General features: G+C 61.9%; 2 protein-coding genes across 6 annotated transcripts; both read right to left on the bottom strand.

Annotated features, from left to right (window-relative positions):
- Positions 1-894: 894 nt before the first annotated feature.
- On the bottom strand, positions 895-21,371 carry ATP8B2 (ATPase phospholipid transporting 8B2). 5 transcript variants are annotated; one of them, XM_043569128.1, is made up of 28 exons: positions 21,216-21,371; positions 18,166-18,233; positions 16,136-16,194; positions 15,702-15,815; positions 15,487-15,585; positions 15,205-15,266; positions 15,034-15,106; positions 14,661-14,731; positions 14,352-14,431; positions 13,374-13,532; positions 13,102-13,190; positions 11,420-11,616; positions 9,129-9,337; positions 8,437-8,480; positions 7,993-8,158; positions 7,682-7,870; positions 7,393-7,508; positions 7,145-7,309; positions 6,928-7,039; positions 6,723-6,828; positions 6,488-6,632; positions 6,105-6,288; positions 5,771-5,994; positions 5,317-5,400; positions 4,814-5,059; positions 4,543-4,681; positions 2,703-2,833; positions 895-2,517 (listed from the first exon to the last, which is right to left on the bottom strand). In XM_043569128.1, the coding sequence occupies exons 2-28, from the start codon at positions 18,194-18,196 to the stop codon at positions 2,251-2,253; spliced, it is 3,561 nt and encodes a 1,186-aa protein (XP_043425063.1). In that variant the 5' UTR covers positions 18,197-18,233; positions 21,216-21,371; the 3' UTR covers positions 895-2,250. The 5 variants fall into 5 exon arrangements, with proteins under 5 accessions (XP_043425063.1, XP_043425062.1, XP_043425064.1 ...); XM_043569127.1 differs by lacking the exon at positions 21,216-21,371 and adding an exon at positions 19,127-19,748; XM_043569129.1 differs by lacking the exon at positions 21,216-21,371 and adding an exon at positions 18,419-18,471.
- Positions 21,372-21,547: 176 nt separating this feature from the next.
- Positions 21,548-25,077, bottom strand: AQP10 (aquaporin 10). The gene is made up of 6 exons (XM_043568082.1): positions 25,030-25,077; positions 24,039-24,603; positions 23,377-23,514; positions 23,153-23,271; positions 22,688-22,905; positions 21,548-22,242 (listed from the first exon to the last, which is right to left on the bottom strand). Exons 1-6 carry the CDS (start codon positions 25,075-25,077, stop codon positions 22,089-22,091), a joined length of 1,242 nt encoding a protein of 413 aa, XP_043424017.1. The 3' UTR covers positions 21,548-22,088.
- Between the last annotated feature and the right edge of the window lie 1,486 nt (positions 25,078-26,563).

Genomic DNA, 26,563 nt, shown 5'->3' on the forward strand with positions numbered 1-26,563 from the left:
CAGCATGGGAGGGTCTGGCTCGGCGGGGGTGGGGCTGGGGGCGTCGCCAGAAGGGTGACCCAGACAAGGAAGCTGGGAGCCCAGCCAGCCTCAATGGATTAAGGCCTGTTTCCCTGTCCTGGGGGGGTAGGGGGGTGGTTGCCGGAGGCTCAGGGTTCTGGAAGGACCCAGGGAGAGGCTGCAGGCAGGTGCCAGCGTGTGTGCAGGGCCCTGTGGGGGCCACACCACCCTAGACGATTTCTCCTCAAGGAGAAAAGCGATCTGCTCCCCACTCCCCCCTCCAGCCCGTTAGCAAAGAAAAAGAGGAAGATTGTCACTCGTGACAGAAGGCTGGTTAGGTCACAGGGGAAGGGGGGGACGGGAGGGGCGCCACTTGGCCCCCAGGGATCCAGGGCCTCCCCCACCCCCCCTGCCCTGCAGGAAAGCTCACTTTATCTGCTGACCTCAAATTCCTGCCCCTGCCAGGACCACAGGAGACTGGAGGGCCAGGCCAGTGGGAAAGGCTCCGACTAGGGGCTAAAAAAAAGCAACTCACACTGTTTACCTGTTTCTTTCCCCACCCACTTGGCATGTGTTAGGAAGGTGCGGTTGGCTTCTGTTTGGAAAAGCAAATGGTTCAAGGCCCTAAGCACCCAGCCATTGGCCGCACACACAGTCCCCGAGGTCTGCCCACCTTCTAGCTGACACATGGTCCCAGAAGCCTGCAGAGGGCACCTAGGACCCACCACCAGCCCTCCTCACCAGCCCCCACCCCCCGCCGGCAGCCCCCACCACCAGCCCCCACCCCGCGGCCCTCCCCATAGCCCCCACCCACTCAACTCCTCTAAGAAAGCTGGCCTTTACTTTACCACCAGCCTTGATGAAACATTAGAAAACACACAAATGACACACGTCTCAGAAATTGGAATTTTATAAAAAGGCATTTTTTCTCTTATGTCCATAAAATGATAGAATTCTTGCAAGTATAGAAATGTGTCATAAATTATACAGAATGTTCCTTAATTACAGCTCAATGCAACTTGGTACTTTCCTCCCTCCCTGAAAAACGAGAGAGAACCAAAAAATAATATATATATAACTGTATATATATATATTTATATATATATTTATATAATATAGACAAACCAAATATGAAAAAAAATCATTTCCTCTTTGGTATAAAAATCAGACTCTCACCTTGAGAGACACACAGACAGACATGATGTTGGGTTTGTAAACTGTGCGGCCAGAAGGGACCCCTGCCCTTTCCCCCCTGCCCAGTGCACCTCCCAGGAGGCGCCCACATCGAGTGTGAGAGTTGCACACCCCTTCCAGCCACACGCCATCCCTCAGCACCCCCCCCCCCCCACTGCCAAGACTGAACTGGTACCAAGCAGCCCAGGAGAAGCCTGATGGGCGGTGTGGACGGTGGGGAGGAAGGACAGGCGCCTGGGCCCCCCTCCTGCGGGCTGCTGGCGGGAGGGGTGGGACCCCTCGTTTACCAGAGGGAGGAGCGTGGACCCCGCTGCACGGCTGGGTGCGGGTGCAGGAAAATGCCGGAGGAGGAGGAAGGGAAGACAGGACTCTGCAGGGAACCCAAACCCACATTTAAAGAAATCTTTGCTTTTAGGACATCTTACACCTAGCTTGACGTCACTGAGAAGGACAGGCCACCCTCCCAAGGCCCCAGCCCAATACCAGCAGGACTCAGGACCCAGGAAGGGATGTGTGTTCGGGGAGGGGTAGCACTTCACTCTCAAGGTGAGGAAGGAGACTCCGATGGGACCAGATCCTCCTCTGTGCTCCACCAGCCCCAAGGGCCCACCAGCAGCCGGAGGCCCGGGCAGGGGTCCCACCCCAGCCACCCCGTGCAGCCCGGTGGCTGGGGGGGGGGGGGGACCCTCCTGTGGACCAGCCCCCTCTCCTACAACATAAAAGTCGCTCAGAGGCCCCCTCCACTTGCCAAATAAAAAAGACAAAATGGAACCAGACACAAACACAAATCAAGGAGAGACGCACACGACGTGAGGGGCACGCGGGCCCCAGCAGGTCCCTGGCTTCCCGGCGATACATTCTCGTGTAATTCAGGAACAGGGGCTCTCGGCCCCTGGGGTGGGGGTCGGAGGGAGTAAAAAAATACAGAGATTTGAGCCTCCCCACGGGCCCCGGGCAGCGCAGGGGCGGACCCAACCTCGGGCCCTTCTGTTTTTGGTTCCGCGTCTGAGCCCCGTCTGGGCCGGAATCCGCAGGGAGGGGGGGGGGGGGGGGGCGTCACCCCTTCAGGGGCTTGTCGGGGGGGCTGCCCGGGCTGTCGCTCCTCTTCCTGCGCAGGCTCTCGATCCAGCCGGAGCCGGAGCGCGTGGCGAAGCCGGCCAGCCCCAGGGAGCTGAGCCGCATGTTCTTGCCGGACATGATGAGCTCCCCGAAGCCCTCCTGGTGGGCGAAGGCGTAGCCCGAGCGGCGGGAGCTGGTGCGGCCGGGCCTCCGCGTGCAGCGGTGCTGGGCCCTCTTCTTCCTCACCAGCTGGCTGTAGCGCACCTGGGGGGGGTGGCGAGGGGCCGGGTCGGGGGCGGACTCCTCGGGGAGGGGGCCCGGAGCGCCCAGGACAGAGTGGGGGAGGGGGGGATCTCTCGGGACCACCACGCGGCCCGGAGTGCGGGCACTCGAGCCCGGGGACTTTCTGACACGGGGTCCCACCCCCAAGGGGACAGCCGGGCGCTCACCGTGTCAGAGAGATCGGGCTTCAGGCTCAGCTTGAGGAAGCGAAAGGCGACCACAGGCAGGATGCAGACGACCGTGGTGAGCGCGATGGTCAGCCACACGGTGGGCTGGGCCAGGCTGCTCTGGGCATTGCCTGCGGACGTGGGGGCCACAGGCAAACGAGGGGCAGCCCGCGTCAGCTCCCGAGCCGTCCCCGCCGCCCAAACGTGTTTCCGCAGAACCTCGGACCTCTACGGGACGCCTCTGCTGCCGTCTCACGGCCCCCCTGCACCCCCACCCCTACTCCCTGCTCCAGGGCCTCCTGGCTCAGGAGATGCCACCACCCGCTCAGCTACTCCAAAAGCTCCGAGTCAACCCTGACTCCTCCCTCGGACGCCCCGTCCACCTGGGAAGGAGGCCGCGGCCGCCTGCCGCCCTCACGCCCTCACTCAGATGGTCACCAGAGCCTTGCTAACTGGTCCCATCTCTGCCCTTGCCCTCTGTCATCCACGAACCAGTAAGAGCCGCCCTTCAAAGCACCATCAGGTCTCTGACGCTTCCCCGCCCCTAACCCTCCAGTGACCTCCTGCCATATTTCAATTATAATTCAAACTCCTGACCCTGAACTAGAAGGGCTTAACGATCTGGACCCATTCTTACCCCCTGACACACACAGCCAGGTCCTGCCCGCCAGCCTCCCCTCTGCAGCGGGGACCCCTGGGGAAGCCCCCTCCCTTCCGGCTTCCTCGTCCTGGCTCTCTCCCCCCAGCTCTGCCCCCCCTTTATTCACATTTTTCTGTGCCAGTGTCCCTTCTCCAAGGTCTTCCCTGACCGTCCCTGTCCCTCTCCACCCTCTTATGGTTTTCATAAAACTTACTACTTCTAGATGTTTTATCTGTTGATGTGTAAGCTCTTGTGTCTCTCACTGAAACCATGAGAGAAATCCTGAAATCCAGAAATCTCACTGAAATCCATGAGAGAAAGGATGTTGCCTGTTTCTGTCAATTCCTACAGCAGGTGCTGACTAGATGCCCCCGGGACAGACAAAATCCCCAGCACCTGGGAGAGTGGGAGGCATACAGCAGGTGCTGACTGGATATCCCTGGACAGACAGACAGACCCCCACCACCAGGAAGAGTGGGAAGCATATAGCAGGGGCTGACTGGATGCCCCTGGGACAGACAGACAGACAGACCTCCAGCACCCACAACAGCAGGAGACATACAGCAGGTGCTGACTAGATGCCCCTTGGACAGACAAGATCCCCAGCACCTGGGAGAGGGGAGGCACACAGCGGGTGCTGACTGGATGTCCCCGGACGGACAGACGGACAGACCCCCGACACCTGGGAGAGGGGGAGGCACACAGCGGGTGCCACTGGCCACCACACTGCTGTTTCTACAGTAACCCTTTGACACCACGCCCCTCTCTTTCCTCACAAAAACAACAGAAAAAAGCTCTTGGTAAGTCAGAAGCACGTCTGACAGCCTGACGATCCATCCGACACCTGGATGTCCTACCTTTCCAGCCATTTCCGCTTCTGGCATTCCGGCCTAGGATCAGAACCCACACCCCGGGCTCCGCTCTACCCACAGCAGCCTCCTCCGTGGGGCTGCCCCTGACCACCCCATGCAGTCGTCTCGCTGACCTGGAGGTCGGCCCCTGCTTGACCCTGACCTCCCTCTGAGCCTGACCCCGCGTGGCCTGGTGGGACCACTCCTCACTGTCACGCCCTCTGAGGGCCGGGCCTGCGTCGGAGACGCCTCGCAGAGCGCCTCGCACACAGGAGCTGGACAGACGCCCCGTTAGTCTGGAACAGCCGGCCCCCCCCCCCGGACTCCGACAGCAGCCCTGGGGACTCACCCACGAACCGGAACTGGTTCGGGAACATGCGGAAGAGCCCATCACTGTGCATGGCGAAGAGAATGGCGAAGTAGACCGCCAGGCTGCCCCAGATGAAGAAGTGGTTGATGGCCGTCCAGTAGCCCGTGTCCAGCCCGATCTGCGGCAAGCAGCAGTCACAGGCAGGCAGAGCCTGCCCCCGGGCCCCTCCCCGCCCAGGGCAAGCCCCCAGGTGGGAGCGGGAGCGGGGGCGGGGGCGGGGGCGGGGGCGGGTCCCGGGTCCCCTCCCCACCTGCACGCTCACGACGATGACCAGCGAGGTGGCCACGGTGACTGCGAAAGACTGATAGTCGGCCAGTTGGGCACCGTCATCCCGCGCGGCCTCGGCAAACACCCCGTAGGGGAGGAAGAACACGAGCACGGATGCGTAGATGCCCTGCGCGATGCAGATAAAGAACTCCCGCTTGTTGAAGAGGAGGTTGAGCTGGCCCGGCTCGTATAGCTTAGGGTACTCCATGCTCCGCTGCTCGGGGACGTCCTGCAGGGCAGGCCCGGGAGGCCTCAGGACGGGCGAGGGCACAGCGCGCCTCGGCCCCGCCCTTCCAAATTCTTCGCCCGAGAAACTCCACCTCGAGCCAGCTGTCCCCCGCCCGTCTTCGTCCAGCACCCCAGGGGGTCACGGGCCACTGCGGCCAAGCGCGAGAGCCGCCTCCCAAGGCACCACAGGCAGTGGGGACACGCGCCGCCATCCACGCAGTCCCTCCCCACCCCGCTGGATCCCCCGGCCCCCCTGACCTGGTCGAAGACCCCCATAGCTAGGACCGGAAGGGAGGTGTACACGATGTTGTAGAGCGTGATGAAATATTGGTCGTAGACGGTCTGCAGAGAGAGCAGAGGGCAAGAGAGGCGTGAACAGTAGTCTCTCTTCAGCACAGATCAGGCAGAAACAGGATGCTGAGCGGCACGCAGAGCCCATGGAATTTTCTGGAACCTGTCTCTATTCCCTCGACAAACGTTGGTTTTTGTTTTGTTTTAAGTAGGCTCCACACCCAATGGCGGGGGGGGGGGCTTGAACTCACGACCCCGAGATCAAGGGTCGAGTGCTCCGGCTGAGCTGGAGCCAGCCGGACCCCCCCTGGACAACCAGACGTGAGCCAGACAACAGCTGGGCCCTAGGGGGACTGACCGACGGACAGGATGGAAGGCCCGTGCCCCGAGGAGCTCAGACAGGTGAGCAGCAGGCCCCTACCTGGGCTGAGAAACCACAGAAGAAGCCAAACCAGAAGTGGACCATGGTGAAGGCGAAGTTCTTGTAGAAGAAGTAGCAGAGGAACTTGCACATGCGCAGGTAGGACCAGCGCCCGTGCACCAGCAGGAGGCGCTGCAGGAACTTGAACTGGGAGAAGGAGTAGTCGGAGGCCAGCACCGCCTGGATGCCCTCCTGTCCGCTGATGCCCACGCCAATGTGGGCCGCTGCGGGGACGAGTGGGGACGGGGTGGGGGGCAGAGGCCACACGTTCAGAGTCCCCGTAACAGAGGACCGCCCCCCCCCGCCCCCACCCCGTTTGCACATCCACACTCACTTTTGATCATGCTGACGTCGTTGGCTCCGTCCCCAATGGCGAGGGTCACGGCCTTCTTGTGCTTCTTAACCAGCTCCACCACCTGTGCCTTCTGCAAAGGGGTCACGCGGCAGCAGATGACGGCCTTGCAGGCACAGGCCGTCTCCAGGAACTCCAGCTCCATGTCTGCCTCCAACGCGTGCGCCTGCAACACAGAGCCTGAGAGAACACCGTCCTCCCCGGGGGACCGGGAGCCACTCCTCCCAGCCCATAAAGGCCATGGCCCTGCGGTGAGGTCAGGGGCGTGACCACAAGGGACAAGGGGAGACAAAGCAGGCGCAGCAGCCGTGCGGGGAGAAGCGCTCTCTGGGAAGGCCTCCCCCACGACGCACGGGGGCGCTCACCAGGCTGTGCCCGTTGATGACCAGGGCGTACTCCCCAGCGACAGCCTCCAGGACAGATGAGAGCTTGGAGGAAGGACGTTTCTCCTGGCAGGTGAAGCCGTTCCCCACGGTGTGGGGTGAGTCCATCATCTTCTCCCGGGCTTTCCTGGGGGGTCGAAACGCAGCTGTGGGCTTCCGGGACCGGGGCAGGGCCTTGGAAGTGGGGGACATCTGCCTGCCACGGGCCTCCGGCTACCTGAGCTCCTCCCGCACTTCCAGAACAGTGTGGCCGGTGACGACAAACACCTCCGTCACATCGTCCGTCAGCATCTTGCAGGAATAGCCGATGTTCACAGCCGTCTCTACCAACGGAGAGGCCGACGAGGTCAGCACCCTGTCCGGCCTGAGGTCTGACTCGCGACAGGCCCGGTGCTCCCGACGTAGTTTCCTATGCCTCTCACCTTGCTTGTCCCCGGTCAGCACCCAGATCTTGATGTTGGCCAGCGTCAGGAGGGCAATGGTCTCCGGAACCCCTTGCTGCAGCCTGTCCTCGATGGCCGTCGCACCCAGCAGCTGCAAATCCCACAGGGGGCCTTGACGGGACAGTCCCAGGCACGAGCCCTCCCCGACACCCCACCCGGCACCCCCCCCCCCCCCGGCCCACGCGGCAGCCCGTACCATCATGTCGCTCTCAACCTCCTCGTACACGCTGGCCAGCCTGTCCTCCCGGCTGTCCTGGGCCAGGCTGGCTTGGAGCCGTCGCTGGGCCCACTCCTCATAGTACTCCTCATCTAGGTCCTTGTAGGCCAGAACCAGGGTCCTCAGCCCTTCCCCTGCGTACTCCTGGGGACGGAGCCAAGGTCACCCTGGCCCCGCCCCTCCCAGCACACTGAGTTCAGAACCGAGGCCCTGCTCCCCACACCTACGTTCAGGTGGTCAGTGGTGGTGTTGAGCAGCTCCTGGGTAGAAGGGTGGAGCCTGTCCAGCAGGATGGTGTCAGCCCCTTTGCAGTAGAGTCGGATCCTCCCCTCTGGGTTCCGCACTGTGATCCCCACAGGAGGAGAAAGTCCCAGACTCAGGCAGGCAGAGACCCCAACCTCAACACACGAACAAGGACCACCCAGCACACCTTACCCAGTCCAGGCCAGGACGCTGCCCCGCATGCCCCCACCAGTCCACTCCCGGCCTCACCGACGACCCCCGTCCCGGCCTCACCTATGACCGACATCCGCTTGCGGATATTGTTGAAGTCCAGGATGGCCAGCAGCTGGTAGGTGACGGCGGTGCCCATCTCGTGGACAGTGATGGTTTTGGGGGTGCGAGAGCGGAACACGAAACCGAAGTTCCTGGCCGCGGTGACCAGGGCCCCCTCATCCGGGGACTGGGCTTTGTAGTACAGCTCTCCTGAGTGGGCGGGAAGGACACACACGCTGCGAGTGGCCACCCGGACCCGCACGTCCCGCCAGGACACCCCTGCCTGGCCGCGCCCCAGGACACACTCGAGGCTCCGAGTCGGCCCGACTCACCCTCGTTCTTCTCTTCCGACATGACGGTATGACACAGGGAGAGGAGCCGGAAGAACTCATGGGTGTGGGGGTCCCCCATCTTGACGGCCTCCAAGAGGGTGGGGTCCCAAAATAGGAACTTCTTGTCAGCCAGGGGATTGAAGGAGAAGTCGACGGGCTGTGGTCTCTGCAGAGGAAAGGGGGCAGCGAGCAGAGGCTGGGGGCCAGGCTGCATCTGGGGGGGCTGCCCCCACCCTGTCTCCTGCCCAGAGGATCCAGATGCTGCCCACTGTGAACCCCCAAAACCCTCACTTCTGCGACCAGTTCTCCCCGCAAACACCCGTTTCTCCAAGCAGCTTCCGCTTCTTGACCAGAGAACGCACCCCACTATCTACACCCGCCGCTACGGGTCAGGCGACCTATATTTAATCGGCACGGAGAGTAACCCTGGAGGCTGGACCTTACCTCTCCCAATTCAGCTTTGTGTCCCAGGACATCAAACACGTCCCCTACACACTCCGGGACAGAAGGAGAGACGCGGTCAGAGCTCTCTCAGAGCAGCAGAGAAGCCGGCACAGAATCCTCACGGCGTCGGGGACCCTCAACCCCAAACCCTGAGCCAACTAACACAGATTCGCACCCCTGACTCCAGGCACCCGGGCCTGAGGGTCACGGCCCCCGAGCCCCCCATCCCTGACCCCACCCGCTCTCCTGCCAGGGCTCCCCGGTCCCCGCAGGTGCTGGTCACCCTACAGGCCTAACAACAGACCAAGCCCCACACGCCAGCCGCGGGCCCGAGCCAGTACAGAAAGCAGAGAGGGGCTCACTGTAAGAGCCAGGTCCCACACACCCTGTCCCCAGCCACCCCGTGGCTCGGCCGCCCCGAAGACACAGTCACATTCCAGAGACTCACAAGGGCCCTGAGCAGCAGCACGGGGAGCCGCACGGACGCCCAGCGTCTCGGGCTTCACCTCAAGCAGCCGGGGAGCCCCCTCCTGCCTGGGGCCAAGACCGGGGAGAGGGCATCCGCAGAGGGCAGGGGAGGGGCTCCGCGGCCGTGTCCTGACCGGGGGTGCCAAGCGCACGCTCTCCTGGCCCCCCAGACCCAGCAGGACGGAAGCGGGACGGGGGCCCCAGGCCCTCGCCGCGCGCCCTACCGTAGCTGCGGCCGCGGACGGAGCACTTGTGGAAGACCATGACGTTCTGGGTGAGCGTGCCCGTCTTGTCGGAGAAGACGTACTCCACCTGGCCCAGCTCCTCGTTCAGGGTGGTGGTGCGGGCCTCGGCGGGCGTCTGCTTCTTCACGCAGAACATCTTCCTGTCCCAGTTGATGAAGTAGCTGTGGCCCAGGCGGATGACCTCCACGCTGCAAGGGGCGCGGGGGCAGGGCACGAGGCTCAGGCAGGAGGCCGAGGAGGCCCCCACCCACAGGGGCCTTCGCCGCAAGCCCCCCGCCTGGGGACGGACGGACGGACGGACGGACGGACGGAGTGGACGCCTGGGCAGGAAGGGCAAGGACGGCCCCCGACCCCGACCCTCCGGCGCTCTCCGGACAAGAAGGTGCACGGGGCCTGGGCAGGCAGGACACACAGTGCAGGCAGACAGAGAGGGACCGCGGACCAGGCTCTCGGCGAGGGCGAGCTCTTACCTCGGCGCTAGTAACACAGAGCCCGTGCGGAGAAAACGAGAAAAAGTGTGTGAGGAAAGAAGAGAAGACGGACAGACAGGCAGGAGCGCCCTGGCGCTCGCTGCCCACGGCGAGCCCTCTCCTTCCGCCCGGCTCAGGCCTCCGGCTCTCGAAAGGGCGCAGGGCGGCCGCAGACGCCCACTCCGTGTGGGGAAACGACGCCGAGCGACAGGGCGCGTTCCACATCCCAGGGTCCTCCCCGTCCTCTTGCCTGCAGGGCGCTGCCTTCGGGGTACGGACTGCCAGCGCCCCAGGGAGGCGGCCGTCGGGCCGGCACACATCGGGGCGCGGGGCGCACCCGGAACCCTGCTTCTGACCCGACCGAGGCTGGACCAGGACCCAGTTACCCGGCAAACGCGCAGCTGGCTAGAGGGGTCTTCTCGGCCTTCTCCCCACCGAGCGGGTCGCGCCCCCCAACACACCCTGGAGCCTGACTCGGCAAGAGGCTTTCTCAGGCTGCGGCCAGGGGCACTGGATCCGAAACCCAGACGGCAAGCCCAGAGATGGGGGAGAGTCAGATTGCAAACGAGAAAGCATTTCAGCAGAAACGAGGAACCAGCGATGGCAGCAAAGCACACACGGTCCACGTGAGGGCTCACAGGAACCCCCTTCGAAAGTTTATTTTCCGGTCTAGAGTCTCCTGTCAACGGGGTATCAAGGCGTCCCTACAAAGAAGGTGGAACCGGACTGCTCCCGTTTTACATGTGGCCACACCGCCACCCAAGGCCCTAGAAAAGCCCCCACTCGACCCCCCAGGGCGCGTCTTCTCCCACTGCCGTTGGGGGGGGGGGGGCGAGGGAGGACTACCTGGGGGAGCCTGTGAACCAGACACGGCACGTGGGAAGAGTCCCGAGCACCCGGAAAGTATTTCCTTCCCAGCGTCTCTGGTCCCCTCGTCTTAAGCGCAAGGCTTGGAGAACAAAGGGAAACTTCCTCCTTCCTCTCTTCCTACTCCTTCCTCCCCGGCGGGTCCCTGTCAACATTCTCTTCACCTCAAACACCCTAGAGATCTGCTACGTTCAGGTCCGGCTGCTGGCCACCGACAGCCAGCGCTTCCCGAAGCATTCCTCGGATCCGCTGTAAAGAATCTTCCGATGGTTCGCTACGTACGCAGTCTACCGGCACAGAGCCAACACCCTCCGGGGCGAGGACCGAGACCCTGGGCCCCAGGCTGCCCTCTCACCGTGGCCACTCCCCGGTCCCACCCGCATGCCTCCCCGCTCGGGCTCCACCTTCCCTCGGCCCAGCCGCCTCCTCAGACGTGTCCCGACCCACTGCCCAGCGAGCGACGCCCTGCCCGCTCCTGTGGGACTCTGTGCCTCCCACACGGCATCGCGGCGGGAGGGCGGCATCTCCCCTGCCCCCAGCCGCCCTGGAGGGCACCCACGGCTGCGCCCCATGCCGGCCTGCACGTAGACTGACTCCGCGGCACTTGCTCCCGTCAGGGTTCAGATGGCTCCCTCCCCAGACCGACACTCGGAAGGAGGCCCGTTCCTAACACGTCTCTGGAGGCGGCACAGTACAAAGGTGGTGTGCAAACGACACGTGCCCAAGAAATCCACACAGATCTTGCTCCGACACGGTCCAAAGTGCCGGGAAGCCGCGTGAAGTTTGCTCCACGCGCAGAGGATCAGAGGGCAAGAAGCTCGAGGCACAAACAGCAGGTTTGGGTTCCTCCCCCAAAGGGCTCACCTTCACAGAAACGTTTGCCCGGGAGCCACCTGGGCTGCCCGGCAGACTCCAGGGCACAGCAGTGCGTACCTGACGTAGAGCGATATGGGCACGACGGTGTTGAGGATGATGATGTAGGACCAGAAGGAGAGGAAGCCAGAGAAGAAGGCACTGTCCACCGCCTCGTCCCAGGGCAAGTAGACCTGGAAACGCGTCCCGACCTCGTGCTCCCAGATGGCATTGCCGATGGCCAGGATCACCCCCATGCAGACCAGGAATCCAAAAATCTGGCGACAAATGAGAAGCAGAGGCTAGGCTGCTACTTAGGAACCCTCCGAAATCAAGCACCTCCCTGAAGGTCACCACTCCTATGTCCACACCCTCAAAAGCTCAGACATCTTTAAAATGGCGGCATGCTCCAGCGGGAAGCGGCCAGAACCGGTGACCATCACGCGGCCTCTCCCCGAACATCTTGCTTAACTGTATGATGGGGAAGCCCCAACAGCCGCGCAGCTCCCCAGTCTGCCACCACGGAACCTTCCGAGATGGTGAGAACGGGTGTGAGCAACCTGCTCCCAACGTAATGAGGCAGTCTGGTGGAAACCAACCATTTACTTGGGCTAATTAGGCTTCCACAAGCCAACAAAAACGTCCAGTTTCTGTGATGTTCGCTATCTCGTACGGAGTACCAAAAAGCTTTTTCAATCAGGGAAGCAAACGGTGTCTTCACAGATGCAGATTACCGTGAATAGAAAATCTTCTAAAGATTGTGAAAAATTCTTTTGAACATCTGAATCTGGGGAGTGCCTGGGCGGCTCAGTCAGTTAAGTACCCGACGCTTGATTTCAGCTCAGGTCATGGTCTCATGGTTCATGGGATTGAGCCCCACATTGGACTCTGTGCTGACAGCGTGGGGTCTGTTTGGGATTCTCTCTCTCTCTCTCTCTCTCTCTCTCTGCCCTTCCCTCTCTCTCTCTCTCTCTCTCTCTAAATAAACAAATAAACATCTAAAAAAAATAAAAATGTAAATCTCGGAGTCCCTGAAAAAGGATCATAAAAAAGTTTCAGTGGCCAGAAGAAAAAACTGACACCACTGTATTTCCAAAGCAGCATCCACTGACAGGAGCCACCCAGGTGCCCAAGGACCGCCAGGGGGCGATGAGAGCCTTCGTGCGACAGAATGAACCACGCTCCCAGAGGCCGGGTCTCCACAGACCCTCTGAGGCCAGAGCAGAACCTGGCCCACCGGAACTTGGCCCAGCCTTCGCAGGCTGGCAGGAGGGCAGGGGCTCCAGAAAGGGAGGAGAGCCCAGCAAGGAGCTCAAGTTTCTAGCCAGACAAGACGAGAATTCAGGAAGTGCCAAAAACTAAAACAGAAACTTTTCCTTTGGAGTCTTCCACTCTTAGAAGTCGGGGAAAAGGCCTAAAGGAACTTTTTCTTTCCCCTCCCTCCCCACCCCACGGAGGCCTCCCTGTCCCTCTGGAAAAGCAAACAGAAGGTCACAAGCTGCACAAAGTTACCACCGTGACTGGAACCCAGAGAGGGGAAGACGTGATTTACTCCCTTCAAGTTCTTGATTCACACACCTTCCTACGGGTTTTTTAAACAACATCCTCCAAGCCTGAAGGGGGCCCGAAATCAACACTGCCCGTGAGAGGCTGACCTGCCGGTGGCTTTAAAACCCAAACCTAAAGCTCCACTGCTGACCAGGCAGGGCAGGCGGGAGCACCAGCCTGGGCACCGGAGGCCAGGGGCCTGTGTGAGGACTCACCCAGAGCACCAGGGTGTTCATTAGGCGATCGATACTCGTTCTCTTGAACTTCGTCCTGCCGCTGTTCTGCATCAGCTTAGTGTCAGGACCTAGGAAGCAGTGGCAGGGGCTGTGGAACGAACAGCCCATCTGCCCCTGGGCTCCTGCCCGTGGACCCCGACTGCAGCACGGGAGTGGAGGAGACAGAGGCTATCCCGAGGCGCCTCCCACGTGCCTGAGGGCGGCCGAGGCTCCCCCCTTACTCTTCTTCCCCTGCACCCCAGGAGGCTCACCTGCGAAGACCACCAGCCCGAAGCACCACTCGGTGTTACGCAGCACGCAGCCCCGCAGGAGCATGTTCTGGTTGCTCAGCGGGAACTTGCTCTCCTTCCAGTAAAGGGCCCCACTGAACTTGTCCAGCTTGTTGTTCGGAGGCTCGCAGACCACCTCACCTGAGCGGAACGCAGAGCACCGTCACCACCGGCGCCGTCCACAGCCTGACGGCGAGGCGGCCGGCGGCCAGACAGGTACCGCCACACACGGCCGGGAGCACGCGGACCCGGGCAACTTTGGGGGAGGAATGAATGGAGATCGAAAGTCACAGACCCTCGGGCCCAGCGGTCCCACTCTGGGGACTGTGTCCTACGGCAAGCACGGCACAGGCCACAAGTTTACCGAAGCATTCTTTGAGCGGCAAAAAACTAGAAACAACTGAACAGTCGAGGGGCAGTTGAATACAATACGACACGTCAATGGCGCAACTTGACGCAGTTGCTACATCGAGGTACGTTTCTATAAATAACGGTAAGACAGAGACGACGAATTTAATAGCTGAAACAAAGGCAGGGCGTAGAGATCTGGGTACAGTAGGCTCCCACTGCTCTGTGCTCACAGTTGCGTGAACACAGACAAAGTGCGGACGGATACAGTGTGCCTAAGGAGGGTGGAGCTGGTGGTTTTTCCTTATACCCACTACGGCTCCTCTTGTTAGAAGGACTACATATCATCATTTGGAGCTGAATGAGAAGAAGAAGAAACTGAATTTCTCTCAACATACACAGCCAGGAGGGAGCTATCAGCCCTGAGGACCCCCGGAAATGGCCATGAACTCGAGAGCCGCCTGGCATCCAGACCCCCCCCCCCTGCCGACCACCACTGCGACAAAGACAAGTCCCGGGAGCTGCAGCACAGCAAAAAGGAGAAGGTGCAGGTGAAACCTCAAAACCCAACCCACGTCCTCCACCTGAAGGCCGCTCCCCCAAATCACTCACCGTCAAACTTGGCGAGCCTGCTGATGTCCCCCAGCTCCGAGGTGACCGGAATAGCCTGCCGCACTTTCATGTTGGTCTCTCTGGAAGGAAAGCATCCCTGAGTCCTGGTTCTCTTCCCTTCCCCCACATTCCACCTGGGGGCACCTGACCTCAGGGCATCACCCTCCTCCACATTACTGAGTGGCTCAAAGCCTTCGACCCCTGAAGTTTCCAAAGGGTATAGATCCCAGACCTGGGAACCTCTTCCAAAACACAAGCCTCCTACCCTTAAGGAGACAGAAGATGTGTGACACCAGGTGTCCGACTTACCCATCAAGCTCCGCTGTCTCGATGTAACACAGACCGTGGGGCTCACTGCTGGAAAGGAGGAGGAGATCCGCCTGGAGAGAAAGCCTGGTGAGGAGCCTGAAGACCATCCTGCATCACAACGCACGCTTCCCTGGTCCCTCCCTTCCCTCAGTGTTCTGGGTTTGCTTAGTCCCAAGCATGAATGGCCAGAAAGGAGTCAGGCCCAGGTCTGCTAAGAGGACAAGAAGCTTCCCACTCAAGGAAGTTTCCTTCCATAGGTGTTTAAGAGGCAGTAGTAAACCATGAAAGACTCGCTTCTTTCTGCCAAAAAAAAAACCAAAAACAAAACCAAAGGGAAGAGCCTCGTAGGCCTAGAGGGGCACCTATCCCTTACCGCCACAAACTGGTTATTTTCTAGTTTGATGATATCGCCAACACGGACGTTCATCCACTGCTCTTGCTGGAGGCTGAAGCAGTGACCAGACAGAGCAGAGAGGTCAGGAGCTAGAGGAAGTCCTGGGGGACCCTTCCTCCCGAGGGCCCTCGGTGTCCAGCAGGCACTCACCTTCCATCGATCAGCACTTGAGACTGCCGGTTATTCACCTGGTTGTCACTCTTGTGGCGGAACTGAAGACGAGACAACGGAGACAGTGAGACACCGCCCCCGCCTTCAGGGACCGAGATGACTGCGGGATGCAGAGACGCTGCCTCCACCTTGTGTGCACCTGTCCACAGATCTACCCCCTCCCTGGCTCCGTCCCTGTCCCTGGCCAAGATACCAAGGACGTGGAGGACAGTGAGGTGGAAGTGGAGGCGAGGAAGGGGCACGGGGACAGGAGCGACTCACGTAATCGTCGGTGGCATCTTTCACAGCTGTGATGGCAAGGACAAGGACCAAAGGCACAATGGTGGTGAACCAGGACAGGGAAGACACCTGCGGAATCAACTACAAGGGCAAGAGGACTCTGAGGCCCCATCCACGCCAGTGCTCCCGCCCGACCTCTCTCCCCCTGACTTTACTCGGCTTCACGAGCTGCAGAGGGTCGGCTACAGGACACTCACCTGCAGAATGAGAAGGAACAGGAAGTAGGTATTGGCCACTTCCTGGAACTGCTCGAAGAGGTTGACAGGCAGGAAGGTGAGAATGTTGTACTTGGAGGTCTTGATGCAGTTACTCTACGGCAGAAGATGACAAGGCGGCTTCTCACCGTGACCCAGAACCAGAGGGAGGCTGCACCCTCCACCTGCACTTCCCAAACCTCTGCCCCCAGAAGCCAGCCACCACAGGTGTGGGAGGAGGAGAGGGCAGAGACCAGGGCGTCTCACGGGCTGCACGTGCCCCCCTGCGCTGACAGGCGAAGGAGCGAGAAGTTAGGTTCAGCGGTCGCGGGTGGAGAGGTGCCAGGAGGCTGCCTGCCCCCCACCCCCCACCCCAGGCCTTTGCCCTTCTGCGCGCGGGAGGGGAGCAGGAGGGGAGCAGGCGGCTACTCACTTACCGCGTACTGGAACTTCTCGTTGTACTCTCGGTCGTTGGCTCGCGCCCTCCTCTCTTCTTCTGCAACAGAGTGACGCGGCACTCAGCGGGGGCTACCGGCCGCCTCGTCAGGGCCTTCCACTGAGGGCCCGTGGCTCTTTCCACAGTACACAGTTTGAGGGAGTCGATCCCACGCCTGAGGTGTCACTCAATTCTTCCCTCTGGTCCCTGTCACCACCAGCCTGGCCACGGGGCTCTGCGGGCATTTGTTCCCAGGACAAGACAGCCTCTCCCTCTCCCTTCCTCACCCACAGCAGCAAGGCTGCTAGGGGCACTCAGGTCCCCTCCCCCGTCCCTTTAATTAACACCTTAGGCTTTATGGCCTCAGGAATCCCCAGAGAAATAGCAGCTGAAGACAAAAAGCATCCTTCTCCTGGGAGCACCGCCCCCCCACCCCCCCAGATCCAGCCATGGTGGCCCTGCTCCTATGCTCCTAACCTGCCGGGGGGGGGGGGGGGGAACAGCAAGACAGGGTCACCGTGCTCTACAACCGCTCTGCCTCTGCGGCAGCATCCCGGCCCACGGTCCCACGTGTGTACCCCCTCCAGGAGCCTCTGCTTGTCACATGTCACCAGCAGCGCCTTCTGACTGGCCCACAATGACATCACCTTATTTCAAAGCTCCTCTTCAAGTAGGAGAAGGGGGGTCAGGGATACGGGTCATGCAGACCAAGACAGGGACGAAGCAGGCAGGAACTGGATGTACTCTGAAGGGCTGTTCCCGAACTGTAACCCTTCCTGTGCCATCCGCACTTAAACAACACAGTTGCCACTAACCAAGTGACAACTGAGCAACACCTATGTGGAGCATCCCCCAACCTGGGGCTGCAGGCAGCACGTTTGGGTCCCGGAACACGGGGGCGCCCAGTGAAGGGCTCCCCAGCCCACCTCTGTCCCAAGGGCCAGAGGCTGAGAAGGGGGGGGGGTGTCTTGGGGCAGTAAACACTGCATCCTCCCCGGGCTGGAGCCAAAGGCAGCATTCCAGAGCCTGCCCCTCCCCTCTCCTCCCCTCACCCCTCCGAGCCCGCCTGCAGCAAAGCCTCAGACCACAGCATCCTCTGCCCACTCAGCGGTCCGTCCCGTCCCCGTCCCCGTCCCCACGGGGACACTTCACTCCCAGGAACTGCCGCAGCGCAGAGGGGGCCCCTCGGGCGGAGACTCCTGCCAGGGAGCGGCAGGGACCTCGGGGTCTGGAACGGAGAAGCCCAGGAAAGGCTGGGGGCACCGAACGGGAGGGCGCAGAGGGGAAGCACGGCTCGGGCGGCCGCCAGGCGCAGCTCCCGTTACCTGTCCCCCAAGAGGGCTTCTTTCTGCTCCAGGAGGGGGGCGCCCCGGCCCGGGCCCACTTCTCGGGCATCTCCTTGGGGACCGTCATGATCCCGGTTTGAACGGGGGCAGAGCGGGCAGTCTGTCGGTCTGTCCTCGGCCTCAGCAGCGCCGACGCGGCGGCCCCCCCGGCAGGCGCAGGAGCCCCGGCCGCCGGGCGCGCGCCCCACCTGCAGCCCCGGCCATCCCCGCGACCGCCGCCGCCCCCAGGCCCGGCCGCCCGCGCGCCCCGGCTCCGCCCCCCGCCCGCAGGGCAGCGCCTGCCAGCGCCGCGTAGGCGATGCCTCCGAGCCCCGCCCCCGGGGGGGGGGCCCTCCCCGCCAGTGTCGTCCGGGCAACCGCTTTCCTCCCGCCCCCGCCCTCAGGAAAACCCGGCGGGAGGGGGCGCCGAGGGAGCGATGCGCTGACAAGATGGGAACACAGCTCCCCAGGCCCAAGACGAAGCCTCCCGAGACGAGGGGCAGGTGCCCCCGCGACCCCGCTAGGAGCGCCCGGCTCCGGCATGCAGGGGAAGAATTCGCGCCCCTAGGCGCCCCCCCCCAGGATGGGCGAGGCTGTGAGCCACCCTCCTTCACACCCAGCCAGTGGTCCCTGTTCCCTTTGCTCCCTGAGCCACGGTAACACCCAATCCCCACGATCCCGCGGTCCCCCCCCCCCGCCGTCTTACCTGGGGGGCGCTTTTTTGCACACAGCGCCATTTCACCCAGCAAGGTCCCAGCAATCCCATGGGAGACCCTGCAGGAAGGTGACACACGCGTGAGGTCAAAAAGCCGGGGTACCTCTTTATTCCCCTCTTCACACTCCTCGGAAGGTTCCCTCCCCCATCTCTGACCTTCCCCCACTGCCTCCCCCAGGCCTCGGCCCTGGAAGGGGGTGTGCGCGCGCGTCAGGACTGACGCCTAACAGAAGCCAAGACCTACAGGGAAAGGAAGTGGCCACACAGGAGGGCACAGCTCCCCGGAGACCCATCCCAGGGGAACGGACACCGGGTGCCCTCCGCGTGCCCTCCGGGTGGCCGTGCTCACTGGAAAGCAGAATTTCTACCAAGGGTGGGGCCGAGGGAGCCCGGGCCAGGAAACACCTGGCAGAGCCTCAGGAAACGGGCCGCAGCTCCGCCCTGCTCAAAATTTACACCCCCCAGCCCCCACCATTGGGGCCTCCATTCTCACCTCCAGTGCTCACACCTCCCAGCCCATTCTCACCTCCTCCAGTGCTCACACCCCCCAGCCCATTCTCACCTCCTCTAGGGCTCACACCCCCCCCAGCCTATTCTCATCTCTAGTGCTCACCCCCCAGCCTATTCTCACCTCTAGTGCTCACCCCCCCCAGCCCATTCTCACCTCCTCTAGGGCTCACACCCCCCCCCAGCCTATTCTCATCTCTAGTGCTCACCCCCCAGCCTATTCTCACCTCTAGTGCTCACCCCCCCAGCCCATTCTCACCTCCTCTAGTGCTCACCCCCACCCCATTCTCACCTCCTCCAGTGCTCACAACCCCCCTTCTCACCTCCTCTAGTGCTCACACACCCCCAGCCCATTCTCACCTCTAGTGCTCACCCCCCAGCCCATTCTCACCTCCTCTAGTGTTCACACCCCCCAGCTTATTCTCACCTCCTCCAAGGACCTCACCCTAGAGGCATGGCCTTCACTTCCTGAACACAGCCCCCAAGCCACTTCCTCTCAGTGTGGGTCAGCTGCCCTTTTGGGCCAGCAGCAGGGCCTTGCCAACCCCAGTGGGGAGTTGCCCTCTGTTGCCCCCACAAGTCCAGCCCAGTCGGGGTGGCAGGAGACGCACGCTCCGGGAGCATCAGTCACACAGCCCCTTGCTTCCTTCCATCTTCCCACGTCCCTCCCTTCACCTATAGAAGTAAAAGGCCTGACCTATAAGGCACGGTCACAGAGCCTCATCCCTATCCCCAGCATGACCCACAGGAAACTGCCGGCCGGGCTCCAGGCACTCTTGTGACCCCTGCCTCTGTCTGGATAAAAATCCACCCCCCCTCCCCGTTTCGTTCCCCTGACTCCAGTCTCCTGTGCACAGCCTGCCTGCCTGTCAACCCGAAAAGATACTAATTGCCTGTCTGCCCAACCTCTGTAATTACAGACTCAGGCCACAGCCGGGGGCCCACAACGCCCTCCGTCCCTTCACTAACCCTGACTCCCTATCTGAGCCCCAGATCAGGCAGAAATCCTCCCAGACCCTCCCGAAAACCAGCCTCCAAGGGTGCCTGGCCCGGGAGGAAAAACCTCATCCTCGGTTCAGGGATGCCAAGCCCTCCTCCAGGGGCCTTGGCCAGGGTCTCCACCCAGTCTGGAGTATGAGTCACAGCAGGGTGGGGTGTGGACGGAGAGGGTAAAGGGGAGGATGGAAGGGTGGGCACCACAAGCTGCAGCCCCACCCTCGGCAAGGGAGGCAGTCAAGAAACACCACCGGCCTGAAGATGTGGGTTTGGGACCCTACGGAGGAATTAATAAAGGAACCACACACCCTTTTAGGAGTCAGGAAACTGCACGTGGAGCAGAAAAGTTGTTTTACGCCTCAGACCCTGGGAGGAACCAAAGTGAGACTTGGTCCCAGACCTCGTCCTGGAGGGGGGTGGGGGGGGGGCCGGAGGGGCGGGCTCATAGGGAGAGAACAGCAGTGGCGACCTGGAACAAGGACCCTCTCACTCCTCCCAAGCCTCACACAGCCTGGATTTCCTGAACCATCAGGCGCACGGGCCACGTCGTCCTGCCTGTCGCCCTGCCCCAGCCCCCTCTGCAGCCACATTTGGGATAAAAATAGCCAGTTGTGGGAAGAAGGCAAGATCCATGGAGGAACACGGCTGCTCCTGCGGGACTGTTCCCTGCTGCCTTCCAGCCCAAACCCTGAGAGGCTGAGCCCTTCCTTCCGAGGAGGCAGGCAGGTCAGGGGGAACAGAAGGAAGAGGAATCCTAGACCCCCGGCGACCCTGCCACCTTACATCGCCAAGGACACAAGCCCGGACGGGGCCCCCAGCTCCTAATCCCCAGGGCCCCTCGCCCCGGCACCCCTGGCAGTCCGTACGCACAGAGACCTCCTCCACCCGCAGAAGACCAGCCCGAAACCCCTTCTCAGGGCGCGCAGACCCTCGGCCCGGGGTTACTGCGCCGTGCCCCCGCCCTTAAGCACCCCACCCTCCGCCGGGCGCCCAGCTCCCGGGCCCCCCATCCTCCGCCGGGAGCACGCACCCCGGACCCCCAACCCCCGGGCCCCCCATCCTCCGCAGAGCGCAAGGCCCCCGGACCCCCAGCCCCCCCACCCTCCGCCAGGCGCATGGCCCCCAGCCCCCCAGCCCCAGGTCTCCGGACCCCCATCCTCTGCCAGACACACGGCCCCCGGACCCCCAGCCCCAGGTCTCCGGACCCCCATCCTTCGCCAGACACACGGCCCCCGGACCCCCAGCCCCAGGTCCCCCATCCTCTGCCAGGCGCACGGCCCCCGGACCCCCATCCTCTGCCAGGCGCACGGCCCCCGGACCCCCAGGTCTCCGGACTCCTATCCTTCGCCAGACGCACGGCCCCCGGACCCCTAGCCCCAGGCCGCCGGACCCCCATCCTCCGCCGGGCGCACGGCCCCCGGACCCCCCAGCCCCAGGCCGCCGGACCCCCATCCTCCGCCGGGCGCACAGCCCCCGGACCCCCGAGCCCCAGGCACCCACACCCTCGCCCCCGCGACGCCCCGCCCGCCCCGCCTCACCTCTCAGCGCGCCGCGCCCGGCGCCCGCCCCGGCCGCCCCGTGCTGCCCATGCCGGGGGCTGCGGCGGGGGGCGCTCGGCTCGGCTCCCCGCGGGCTCCCGCCCCCAGCTGCAGCCCCGCTCCCCCGGGGCTCGGCCCGCTACTTTGTGTCAGTTTCGGCCACGGCGGGGCGGAAGTGACGGAGGCGGTGGCAGAGGCGGGGGGCGGGAGGGGGTTTTGGGGAGGGGGGAGGGGTGGAGAGGCGGAGCCGCCATCTTTATGCGGGGCGGCGGAGGGGTCTTAGGCCTTCCGAGGCCGTGGCCCCCACCCCAAAAAGCCGAGTCAGCCGGGGATAGAGAGCCGGGACGTTTTTATTCGGAGGAGAGGGGGCCGGGGGCGCGTGGCGGGGCAGCGAGGACCCTCCCCCCAGCGCGCGCCCCCGGGCCGGGGCCCGCACCCCTCTCCGGGAAGGACGGCCGGAGCGCCTGGGCATTGGGCCGTGCCTCAGTTTCCCCCCTTGCGCCCCCTCCCCATGTGGGGGAAGCCGCCCCGCGAGGGCAGCGCGGCCGCGCCGAGGTTCTGGGGCCGGGAGCCCGGGAGGGGGCCGAGCTCCGCGGGAAGCGCCCCTCCCCCGGCCTCCCCCAGGCCTCCCCGGGCGCACCCTCTGGCGGCCGCTTTGAGGCACTGTGTCCGCGGAGGCCCCCAGGGTCCGAAGACCTGCCGGGGTGTGGAGGGCAGCAGGGGCCTGGCCCTCCCAGTTTGGGAGGAAGCCGTCCTCTGGCCACCGTCCCGGATCTGCGGCCCCACTTCCGTGTCCACAAGCGAGGCGAGGGCTCCGTGTCGGGATCGGAGCTCACGCTGCGGCAACAGGGCAGAGGCAGGAGTTTCCAGGCCTCAGGCTGTATGTTGGGCAAACTCTAGATCCTGAGCCGACTCTGACTTCTCCTCGGGGTGGTGGAGAGCCACCAGCAGCTGGTACGTGGCCGTGCCAAGAGTCGCCCCCACCAGAGGGGCCACCACAGGCACCCACCACCAGCCGTTACCAGCACTGCAAGAGAGGGACATAAGGAAGGCTTCAGGAGGAGTCCTCTAGCCTCTCCCTGAAGGACCAGGGGCGGTAACAAGAGAACCTCCCTAAAGCAGCCCCAGGGGGGATGGACGCCGGGAAGACCAAGTCTTGGCAACAAAGCACAGTGGTTAGAGAGGAGACCCCAGGAGAGCTTGGTCCAGCCTCTTGCCTCAGGGAATTATCTGAATATACCCATCTTGTGATGCGGTCACAATGCCAAAAGGTAACAGGACAGATGTGCCTGAGAACACAGCCTCTACTGTTTCCGGAGAAAGGGTGGAGAAGAGAAGAAGGGGTGAGGGAGAAAAGGAGAAGCAGGACTTAGATGAGGGGCATTGTCCTGAGTCCGCGAGGACTAGGGAGGAGGAGAGAGCTGGGGACCCAGACTCAGAGGTATCAGGGGAGGGGCGAGGCTGTCTCTCACCTGAAGACTTCAGGGCCCCAGCCAGCCACGTAGGTGAAAAGCCGTGGGCCCAGGTCCCGGGCAGGGTTGAGTGGGAACCCACAGTTGGCACCCAGGGATAGCCCGATGGCCAGGATCAGCAGCCCCACAGCCACAGGCTCCAGACCTGCAGGCACTCCCTTGTTCCGTGTGTCCAGGATGGCCAGGATCCCCACAATCAGGATCCCCGTGCCCAGCACCTTGGAGTCCACAGAGGCAGAGGGGCCCCCATAAGCTGTCAGATGACCCAGCTGCCCCTTCTCTCCCAAGAACCCTAGGCCACCACCTCACGTCCTCTGACTGTCCAACGCAGGCAACTGGGGTGGGGGTGCTACAAAAGCAGACTCAACCCCATATCCCACCCAGAGCCCGAACAATAAGTAGTCTGGGAGCCCAGGGGACAAGGGCAAAGACTGGGGCCTTCCCAGGTCTCCCCCTCACACCTACCTGATCCAGGAAGCCATTGTTCAGGGACAGGTAAGGGGCAGGATAGGTGGCAAAGATGGAGGCTGTCTCCTTGGGGCCAGTCACCGTCAGGTTCCCACCTGTATAGTTCTGTAGGGCATCTGCAGGAGGCAGGGGAGGCTCAGGACTTCCATCTTTGTCCATTCAAAACCATTGCAAGGCAGTCCCGGCCACACCCAGACGGCCCCGACCCTGGACCCTGCTACCGTAGTAGACGGCATAGGTGGCTCCAGAGGCACAGAAAGCAGATAGAAGCTGCACCAAGCAGTAAACGGGGAACTTGGCCCAGGGGAGGCGTCCCAGCAGGCACATGGCCAGGGAGAAGGCTGGGTTCAGGTGGGCCCCTTCAAGGATCGGGAAGAGAAAACCAGCATCCATTAGGTGTGGCCTCCTGGTGCTCACCAGGTCCCGCTGCTGTTGTGTCACAACTCTCAAGGCAGATGTTACTTGTCCCCACCGGGTGAGCGGCTCAGCTCTGAGACATTCTGCAGCTTGCTGAGCTCACACGGTAAAGCCCAGGGTCTGCCCGCTCTTTCTACTACGTGTTTGTGTCTTGTGATGGGGCTCAAGGCAGACACACTGGCCACTGGCACAGCATGTGTCTGGGGCACAAGAAGGTGAGGCCCCGGGGCAAGATGACACTGAGGCCTTCAGGCGGGGGACACAAGAAGACAGACTTACCCTAAAGCCTTGCCACAGCTCCCTGCCTAGGTGAGTGGAGGAGAGAGACACGGAGGGGAGGGGCTGGCCCGGGCCAAGGCATATCTGGGTCCAAGGCACTAGTCAAGCTCAAGGAGACAAGTCCATGAGTCACCGTGACCACACACTCACACATGCACTGCACGTGGCCAGACCCCACCCTCCTCACCTGAAACGTTACCACCCACGTAGATGGCTATGGTCACGGCCAGAGAGCCAGCCAGAAACATGGTGAAGAAGTTGCCTTTCGTTTCTCCACTGGTGACAGCCTGGGCTCCAGCCCCCTGGGTGAGCAACTGGTGGGGAGAGGGAAGATGAGGAGCAGAGGACCAGGCATGGGGAGCCTGGAAGCCTGGAGCAAGGCTGGGAAGGGGAGCAGCTGAGAGAGAGAGGGCACCAAAGTAACAGGGGGGGCGGTCAGCAAGAAAGGGGGAGGAACAATAGAGGGAGAGGAAATAGAGGAGCTGTGGGGGAGGAGTGAAGACTGGGAAGGGAGAGATGGACGGGGGCTGGAACCGAAGGGACAAGGGCAGGGACAGAAATGATGCATGGTTGAATGAAGTGAGACACCAGGATGAAGAGATAGAGGCAGAAACGTTCGCCCTCCTCCCCTCTTTCCTTCCCCCGTTACCCGGCCTACCATGAGCACAAATACACCCAGAAACTCTGCCAGGCACTGCCGGGCCAGGTGGCTGCGGATCCGGAGCCGGCCCTTGACGTCGGCCAAGGGCTGGCTATGCAACATGGTGGGGACGCCTGGTCTCTGGCTGCTGCCACACAACCACAACCACTGCCTGCCAGGGAGCGGGGGAATGATAAGGGAAAGACTTTAAAACCAATTAGCGCAGCGCCTGAACAGCAATGTCTGCACACGTGTGTAGGCTAGCGAACGTAGAGATAGTAGAGATAACAGGAGAATGTCCAAGGGCCGGCTCTTGGACCAGAGCCTGGAGTTTGCCCAGGCTGTGTCTCTTCCATCTGTCATCCCCGTTCCTCCCAGGAGTAGCCCCCTCCTGTGCCGATGGGTCGGAGGAAGTATCCTGTGCCAGCCCTTGGCCTCAGCAACCTGCTCCCGCCCCGCCCCTGGTGATCTGGAGAGCCTCAGGACTCGCCAAGGCCGCGCAGCTACTTAAGGGAGACGTCTGAATTCAGATCCAGACCTTCTGACTCTCCGTCCCCTGTTGCACAATGTCACTCGTGTGGAACATGAAGCTTTCCCCCCAACCATTTGGATGCTTGCAGAACGCCACGGGCATCCAGAGAGGCTGGGCTGAAGACCGGAGACTGCAGAAAGAAAACCCGCTCATGCGATGCTTGCGCTTCCCTCATGCGGAGTCCCACCTCGGTTAGAGTGCCCTCGCTCTGCCTTGGCTCCAGACGAGTGCTTCACACTCGCACCGAGCCCCACCTCCCTTTCTCTGGATGCTTGTCACCCCCAGATTCCGCCTAACACACAGCAACTTCCTGGTTCTTATTGCAAACCTCCAGTTAGGTTCATTCAACTAGGAGTCAAATTCTAGACGCTGGAGAAGCGGCGGTAAGCAAATACATTGCCCGCTCTTCTAGAGCTTATGTGCCGGTAGGTGGAAACACATACATTTACAAAATCCCGTATATAGTTCATGAGGTTCTCGAGCACTGGGCCACGGGCTCTGGCACAGTCCTGGGCACATCCGTTCACGATACTCCTTTACTAGGTTTCGTGGGTAAAATGCTCTACCCGGATGCCCTGTTTGGGACCAATGCACCCATTTCCCAGCTGCTGGGAATATCAGATGCTGATTGCACACAGCTGCTTCCCTCATGGCAATGCCTCCCATGGCGGGAGACAGCCTCACCCAAGGTCACACGCCCTCCTGGAGGGCCTGTCGACGAGGACGGTTGATGCAGGATACAAAGACCTGGCCTCTCTGTCTCAATATGGAACGAGCCTGAAGGGGCCACTCCAACTTCCAAGTTCCCCACAGGATCGGCTGAAGCCTCTCTTGTAACCTCATCGCGTGTCAGTTTCCCCGTTTGCCTAACCTTGCCTTCCTCACTTCCTTACAGGTGCATCCCGCGAGCACTAGCACTTCCCAGTAAACCTTGTTCACGTAGCTTCTCGTTGGAGTCTTTCTCCAAGGAACCCAATTTAAGCCTGTTGGTTTCAGACGTGGTTCCACAAATTCTAGAATGAATCTGGGTGACTGTTCACAGTCTGGCTGACAAGAACCCACGGTAGTAGGTAGAATACTGATAGTCTCTAGCTTGCTGAGGTGGGACAGTTATTAAAATTGTCAGCAGTGGCCGGCTGCGAGAGGTTACTGGTTGAAAGGATATGCGTTAATGGTCTCTGCAGCAGTTGAGAGCCTGAAGGAAATAGAAACTAAGTCCACAGAACTGATCAAGTTCAGGCAGACTGTGAAACCAGGTGGCCCCACGACAGCCCTTAAGGGAAGCCTAACCTGTATCCAGTGGGCATCAGAGTGGAGGGCCAGCTCCAATGTTAATTGTTGAGAAAGAATTCTCAGCCCCAGGCTTCCTATGCCAAGGCTAGGTATTTTAGGACCCTAACCTTGAGGAGGTTAGGGTAGGATCCCGACATTTGAAATAGGGACATCTGGGTAGATGCAACTGAGAATCTTGAATCTCGATTCCTCTGAACCCTCCCTTATTTAGATTTTTCCTTTGTCTCGAGCGTTCTGAAATAGTGGG

This window comes from Prionailurus bengalensis, chromosome E4 (genome assembly GCF_016509475.1).
Source record: "Prionailurus bengalensis isolate Pbe53 chromosome E4, Fcat_Pben_1.1_paternal_pri, whole genome shotgun sequence".
In the NCBI taxonomy this organism is placed as follows: domain Eukaryota; kingdom Metazoa; phylum Chordata; class Mammalia; order Carnivora; family Felidae; genus Prionailurus; species Prionailurus bengalensis.